This window comes from Helianthus annuus, chromosome 17, assembly GCF_002127325.2.
Source record: "Helianthus annuus cultivar XRQ/B chromosome 17, HanXRQr2.0-SUNRISE, whole genome shotgun sequence".
In the NCBI taxonomy this organism is placed as follows: Eukaryota; Viridiplantae; Streptophyta; class Magnoliopsida; order Asterales; family Asteraceae; genus Helianthus; species Helianthus annuus.
Window position 1 is genome coordinate 90,019,156 of NC_035449.2, and position 7,924 is coordinate 90,027,079.

At 39.2% G+C, this 7,924-nt stretch overlaps 1 protein-coding gene and 1 non-coding gene across 2 annotated transcripts; one reads left to right on the top strand and one right to left on the bottom strand.

The window, feature by feature from the left end:
• Window positions 1-5,822: 5,822 nt before the first annotated feature.
• Window positions 5,823-7,606, top strand: LOC110924508. Its single transcript, XM_022168510.1, has 2 exons — window positions 5,823-7,074; window positions 7,128-7,606. Exons 1-2 carry the CDS (start codon window positions 5,823-5,825, stop codon window positions 7,604-7,606), a joined length of 1,731 nt encoding a protein of 576 aa, XP_022024202.1.
• On the bottom strand, window positions 5,871-5,977 carry LOC118489564. Its single transcript, XR_004887586.1, has one exon. It is a non-coding gene; the product is annotated as a small nucleolar RNA R71 (small nucleolar RNA).
• Window positions 7,607-7,924: the final 318 nt, after the last annotated feature.

Here is a 7,924-nt window from a genome sequence, read left to right on the forward strand (position 1 = left end):
AATGGCACCAGAATCATAATTTTTGGACTCCGTTTACTATTTTTAAAGTGTCATTTCGTAACAGCAGCTAGAGCTGCATTTTTCTGCAGAAAATTGGCGATATGTTTTCAGTCATACCTTGAGTTCTGTGTCGGATCAGCCCATGAAATCTGTACAGTAGATGGACACTGATGTCGTAGTAATTGTCCCACTAGAATTTCATCAATCCGACTTACAATGAATTTTTAGTGAATTATTCCGTGGGCTGCAGTCAGAAAATAATAAATCTGAGTGCAGACCGGAAAATGATTTTTAAGAAAATATTGGTGATGGATTAGATCCCGAGATTTTTACACAATAATATTTGGGTCGTTTAGCATCTTCTACAAAGATTTGGGAATTTTTGGAACAAGTTAACTATTTTATTAAAATCCCCGAAAACAGCCCGCTTTTGAATATTTAAGCTGAAACTACATAAGTTGTAATTTGCGCGTCTAAATGTCGAGTATGCTATCTGTGAATGATCTAACATGTTATATATGTTATGTGCATTATCGTATGTTTGATTTTGAGTGGGGAATAGATGGGAAACTTAGAGGGCATAAACCGTTAAAGTGATGCATGTTATGTGATAGATACGTGTAGGAACTTTGTGTTCTATTTGAAAGCCACTAAATGACTAACTGGTAAATCATACTAGGACGTGATTGACCGACCTTGACTGTTAGCTATATTGAGAATCTAACCGAGCAAACCGAGGTGAGTTCACACACTTTCTAAGGCATGGGATTCCCGGTGGTTTGGGAATGGGTTAAAGAATTAAAACGGAATCTACATATCTTACTTAGGTAGGATATGTACGGCCATCCTCCTCGGGTAGGATACCAGTATTAATCCTGTGTATTCTCTTTAGGAGAACTACGTACGTTCGTCCTCCTTGTGTAGGACAACAACCTTAAACTTACTAGACAAAACTCTATCATAAGTCCCTCATTTTATATCGACTTAATCGCCGAGGCCAATGGCGAGTGGGTCATTAGTTAATAGCGCTATTAGGTTTAACAAACCTCACACCGTACCAGTCAGACGGGCATGTATTAATGGACTATGGCAAACCATCAGTGATGATAGACACTGATGTAGGGCACAACTTACTTACGTAGTAGTCGATATCATACGGTCTAGTAGTTCACATGAGGAAGCCCCCACTAATCATGGACAGGGTATGGGTAATAAAGAATGAACTGGTTAAATTTTCTTTCAACTACGGGGTAACCCCCACGGCAATTACGCCAACGAAAGACAAACCACGTTTTCGGAAACAACTTAAAACTAAACAACCAAACGTGAACTCACTCAACTTTGTTGTTGACTCGTTGTTACATGCCTTACAGGTCGCTAAATGCATGGAGCTTTCACGAGGAAGGAGTCGTTGTGGTGTGCGGACTGTTATGTTCCGTGCGTAATATTTAAATCCTTATGAACTTATTAAACTTGCGTTTTGAACTTTAACTTATAAACTATGGACTTATATTTTGGACTTTACGTTTATGCTTCCGCTGTTTAAATTAAAACTTGGTTAACTAGCTTTTGGTCACCAATCGTATTGTGGTTGGCTTTAATTACTTAAATACGTAGTTCAGTATGATTGGTGGCTCGATCCTGGTCATGTCACGCCTCTAAGCGGTAGTACTCCGCATGGTGGATTTTGGGGGTGTGACAGATGATGTGACACCCCAGGAAAATCAGGAAAACAACGCAACTTAGCTAGCTTCCTCAGTAACCAAGCGCTAAATTTCGGGACGAAATTCTCTTAACAGGGGGAGAATGTGACAACCCTCAATTTACATGTAATCCGTACAATTTATTAATGATAATTAAAGGGCTTGATGACTGTGCTGAATCATTTAACTGCTTCTGATATCTGTGTTATACTTACATGTACTCGTTAATATACTAATAGTGTACAGAATGGTCACTAAATAGTCCGTTATATTTTCCGGAGTGTTGAAAATTAAAAACGTTACAAAAATATATATATAGGACGCTTTACGAATTAATTAAGCGCTTTAACGGAACAGTGTCAAACCGAACAACCGGACACTACCCGAAACACCAAAACAATGCAAGAAACATTGTTTTTATTTTTCTGAACAAGTTATGATCCCCGAACATCATAACACCTACTAAAAATATCTAATAGCTAAGACATGTAACTAATACTTGAAATTAGACTAGATTGTAACTAATTTAGTTTAACCTATGCTAGACCCCCCCCCCCCCACCTACCTTACGGCCCACACATGGCCTATTTGATAGATTTTATTTCATTGGTTTATTGGATCTTGTCCCCCACTACAAAGACATATTATACAAAGGTTAGTGTAAGAATATGGTTATAAGTAGTAACCTTGTGATCTTGAGCTCATTATCTCACACCCACTAACACACACTTCTCCTTCCCTCTCCTTGCTCCCATTCTCGGCCGAAACCCATCACACCCACCATCACCATCATTTGATCTCCTTCAACCATTACAAGACCATACAAGAGTGTTAAAGTTCATAAAAAGAAGCTTGGAGCTTTTGGATCTTGAAGGACCTTTCTTATTTGCTTTTATCCACCACTTTTACACCTTTGATCTTCCCTAGCCTCGAGCTAGTAGTAAGTGACTCTAAACCTCTTCTTGATCTTGTCTACAGTGGTTAATAAGCGTTTTGTCGGATAAATCGTGAACACTAAAAATCAAAACTAAAAAGTCTTGCTAGAGTGATGAACTTGTTGGTTAAAGAGTAAATAATGATGAAACATGGTAATACAAGATAAATCTGAAATATATGAGTATTAGTTTGCTGTAAATAACTTATAACCTCTTGTAAATCATTATTAGAATGAATGGTAATCATATGTGTGCGTTTTAGTAGCCTTTAGACTGATAACAGCTTGCTGATGTGTATTTTCAGCCGCCTTTAACAGGCTGTAAACAGGGCATAAATTCAACGAAAAACTGATATTTTGAATCTAAAATATGTTATTATGTTTTTGGACTCCGTTTACTATTTTTAAAGTGTCATTTCGTAACAGCAGCTAGAGCTGCATTTTTCTGCAGAAAATTGGCGATATGTTTTCAGTCATACCTTGAGTTCTGTGTCGGATCAGCCCATGAAATCTGTACAGTAGATGGACACTGATGTCGTAGTAATTGTCCCACTAGAATTTCATCAATCCGACTTACAATGAATTTTTAGTGAATTATTCCGTGGGCTGCAGTCAGAAAATAATAAATCTGAGTGCAGACCGGAAAATGATTTTTAAGAAAATATTGGTGATGGATTAGATCCCGAGATTTTTACACAATAATATTTGGGTCGTTTAGCATCTTCTACAAAGATTTGGGAATTTTTGGAACAAGTTAACTATTTTATTAAAATCCCCGAAAACAGCCCGCTTTTGAATATTTAAGCTGAAACTACATAAGTTGTAATTTGCGCGTCTAAATGTCGAGTATGCTATCTGTGAATGATCTAACATGTTATATATGTTATGTGCATTATCGTATGTTTTATTTTGAGTGGGGAATAGATGGGAAACTTAGAGGGCATAAACCGTTAAAGTGATGCATGTTATGTGATAGATACGTGTAGGAACTTTGTGTTCTATTTGAAAGCCACTAAATGACTAACTGGTAAATCATACTAGGACGTGATTGACCGACCTTGACTGTTAGCTATATTGAGAATCTAACCGAGCAAACCGAGGTTAGTTCACACACTTTCTAAGGCATGGGATTCCCGGTGGTTTGGGAATGGGTTAAAGAATTAAAACGGAATCTACATATCTTACTTAGGTAGGATATGTACGGCCATCCTCCTCGGGTAGGATGCCAGTATTAATCCTGCGTATTCTCTTTAGGAGAACTACGTACGTTCATCCTCCTTGTGTAGGACAACAACCTTAAACTTACTAGACAAAACTCTATCATAAGTCCCTCATTTTATATTGACTTAATCGCCGAGGCCAATGGCGAGCGGGTCATTAGTTAATAGCGCTATTAGGTTTAACAAACCTCACACTGTGCCAGTCGGACGGGCGTGTACTAATGGACTATGGCAAACCATCAGTGATGATAGACACTGATGTAGGGCACAACTTACTTGCGTAGTAGTCGATATCATACGGTCTAGTAGTTCACATGGGGAAGCCCCCACTAATCATGGACAGGGTATGGGTAATAAAGAATGAACTGGTTAAATTTTCTTTCAACTACGGGGTAACCCCCACGGCAATTACGCCAACGAAAGACAAACCACGTTTTCGGAAACAACTTAAAACTAAACAACCAAACGTGAACTCACTCAACTTTGTTGTTGACTCGTTGTTACATGCCTTACAGGTCGCTAAATGCATGGAGCTTGCACGAGGAAGGAGTCGTTGTGGTGTGCGGACTGTTATGTTCCGTGCGTAATATTTAAATCCTTATGAACTTATTAAACTTGCGTTTTGAACTTTAACTTATAAACTATGGACTTATATTTTGGACTTTACGTTTATGCTTCCGCTGTTTAAATTAAAACTTGGTTAACTAGCTTTTGGTCACCAATCGTATTGTGGTTGGCTTTAATTACTTAAATACGTAGTTCAGTATAATTGGTGGCTCGATCCTGGTCATGTCACGCCTCCAAGCGGTAGTACTCCGCATGGTGGATTTTGGGGGTGTGACATCAGTATTTCTAATTCAATATTTTATTTATTAACGTTCAGTTATTTGTTTATTTATTTCTGTCTGTCTGTTTAATTATCTGTTCATTCATTAATTATTGTACTCATTTGTTTATTTATTTACTTCATAAAAGTAAAAAAATAACTTTCTGATAAAATCATCAGATTTTCTGATGAATTTCAATGAATTTATCCGATTTTCTGATGGATTCTGATAAACCCATTAGATGTTCTAAAAACAATAGGTTTCATTTCTGATGAATTTACCAGATTTTCTGGTAATTCTGATGGATTTATCAGAAATTCTGATGGAACGAAAGCTTTCATCAGATTTTTATCAGGATTTTATAAGATATATCAGATTTTCTGATATATATATAAAACACGAAGTTACCTCAGATTTCTGATGATTGTCATCAGAAATTCTGGTAAAAAAAGGGGGGGTTCTCGGATGTAAATAAGTAAATAATTCAGTAAATATTTAAATACATTTGTTTAATAACCCATATATATATGTATATTATATAATAATATTATTATGTATAATTATTTCTTATATTATTATTATGTTCTTTTTTCTGTATAATGCCTTCCTTTTTATGTGAAGGCTAATGTCCACGCCCCCTGCACCCGCTAACGCTGAGCTAGCCAACGAACCAGAAAATAATCTAAGAAGAAGCAGGCGGCTTCGCGAAAGATCACTTGTTGTTGCGCAAAGGATTGCGGCCACAATCGACGAACCAGTGATTCTTTCTGATAGCAAGAGTTCAGAGGACGACACAGAAAGCATTATGGCAGAAGACGACCAGCCTCTGAATGAGACCGGCCGTCCAGGAGGAGAGGGCTTGCTACCGAGCATCGCCCGACCTACTATAGCAGCACCGAGTTTTGAAATTAAATCAAGTATTATTAACATGTTGCAAAATTCTGTGTAGTTTGATGGGAAGGATCGCGAAGATCCAGGTCGGCACATCGCATCATTTCTCGAGGTGTGCTCGACTTTCAAAATTAGAGACGTTTCTGAAGACGCTATCCGTTTGCGACTCTTTCCATTTTCTTTGCGAGACAAAGCACGATCTTGGCTTTTGTCACTTCCAGCAGGTTCCATCACGACTTGGAACGAGATGGCCGATCTTTTTATGCAAAAATATTTTCCGCATAAAAAGACAACTAAGCTTAAGAACCGTATCATGACATTCAAACAGGATGAAGGAGAATCTCTACACGCAGCTTGGGAGAGGTTCAAAGATCTTTTGATCGATGTTCCACATCATGGGTTGTCCAAAAGGCAGCTTGTGTTGAACTTCTACCAAGGACTCAACTATGACTCACAAGAACGTTTAGATGTATATGCAGGAGGCGATCTTGGAACAAAGACACCCAACGAAGCCTATGCAATCATAGAGAAAGCTACCTTGAAGTCAAGTTCTCATAACAGTGGAGTGCGAAACAAAGCATCATCTATTCCTGGAGTTCATCAAGTGGATACATATACGGCTCTTGCAGCACAGATTGGAGCTTTGGCAGCAAGATTTGATCAAGCTCAGAACGTTTCGCAGGTACAATCATCATGTGAGCTGTGTGGAGTGTCACACGAGCCATGTACATCTGAACAAGGTGTTATGTATACATGCCACGAAGAGGTGGACTATTTGGGCAATCAAATTAGGCCCCAAAATAACCCCTATAGCAACACGTACAATCCAGGTTGGAGGAATCATCCAAACTTTGGGTGGAAAGCTAATTCCAATAACCAAAACCCACTCGGATATGCTCAACGCGCTCCCACACCACAACGGTCTCAGGGGCAATCCTTTCAGCCCCATGGACAATCTTTTCAGCCATCAGGGCAAACCTTCCAACCACGTTACAATAATTTAGGTTCAGGAAGCACTTCCCAGCCACAAACCTCTCAAACCAACTCAAAACTAGAAGAGATGATGGCGCAGCTATTAAACAACTCCAACAATGCCAATCAAATATCTGAAAAGCGATACAAGCAGCATGAGGAGCGTTTCATGGCTCAGGAAGGGGAAATGCGGAGCCAGAAGGCTTCAATTCAAACCATTGAGAATCAAGTCGGCCAATTGGCCAAAATGTTGTCTGAAAGACCACAAGGTAGTCTTCCAGGTAACATAGAACCAAACCCGAGAGGGCACGTTAATGCAGTAATGATGAGGAGTGGTAAAGCCACAGGACCTGACAAATCGGACTCACCACCGATCACTAAAACGGTCCAAACTGACGCTTCAAACGAGGTGCACGCTAGGCGAGTCCCAGCAAGTACAGCACAGTTCCAGGAGCCAGTTAACGATTTCATTCCTCCTGTCCCATATCCGAGCAGACTGAAAAAGCAAAAGAACGATGAACAACATGGTAAGTTTTTAGAAATGTTTAAACAATACACATAAACATACCATTTGTTGAAGCATTGGCTCAAATGCCAAAATACGCAAGGTTCTTAAAGGACATCCTCACAAACAAGCAGAAGCTCGAAAGCTTGTCTTGTGTGTTGATGAACGAAAACTGTTCAGCCCTTCTCCAAAACCGTCTACCTGAAAAGATGGGAGATCCGAGCAGTTTTACTCTTCCCTGTCTCATTGGCAGCATGTCTGTCAGTCACGCATTAGCCGATTTAGGAGCTAGCATAAACCTTATGCTGTATAAGGTCTTTGCTAAATTAGATCTGGGTGAACCTTCACCCACTAGAATGAGCATTCGACTTGCAGATCGTTCGATCAAGTATCCGCATGGATTCGTTGAAAACATGCTTGTTAAAATCGATAAATTTGTTTTTCCCGTGGATTTTGTTATTCTCGACATGGACGAAGACTCAAAAGTGCCATTAATACTTGGACGCCTGTTCCTCAATACATCAAGGACGATCGTTGATGTGGCAGCTGGCTAAATCACGCTCCGAGTAAATGATAAGCACGTGACTTTTGATATTAAAAGATCAATGCAGCATCCGCAAAGTCACGATGACATGTTTTACTATCTCGACATTGTCGATACTTGTGTAAGCTCTCATTTCCAAGGCACCATTGAAGAAATTGATATGGACACACATCTTTTGTGTGAGAACCAAAATGGCATTTCACAGGAAAGCCACGAAACTGAGCAGCCGGTTTTCCAAATCGGTGAAGATGGTTCTCAAAGTCCACATCAGTTTATGGAGATTGACCATGAAGTTGAAGAAAAGTCCAAACCATCGGTTGATGACCCA

What these genes read in the sequence shown, in the direction of transcription:
- LOC110924508 (XM_022168510.1), top strand. Translation starts at nt 5,823, where the DNA reads ATGGCCGATCTTTTTATGCAAAAATATTTTCCGCATAAAAAGACAACT. An exon ending in AAAGAACGATGAACAACATG is followed by an intron (nt 7,075 to 7,127) that starts GTAAGTTTTTAG and finishes CATTTGTTGAAG; the next exon opens with CATTGGCTCAAATGCCAAAA.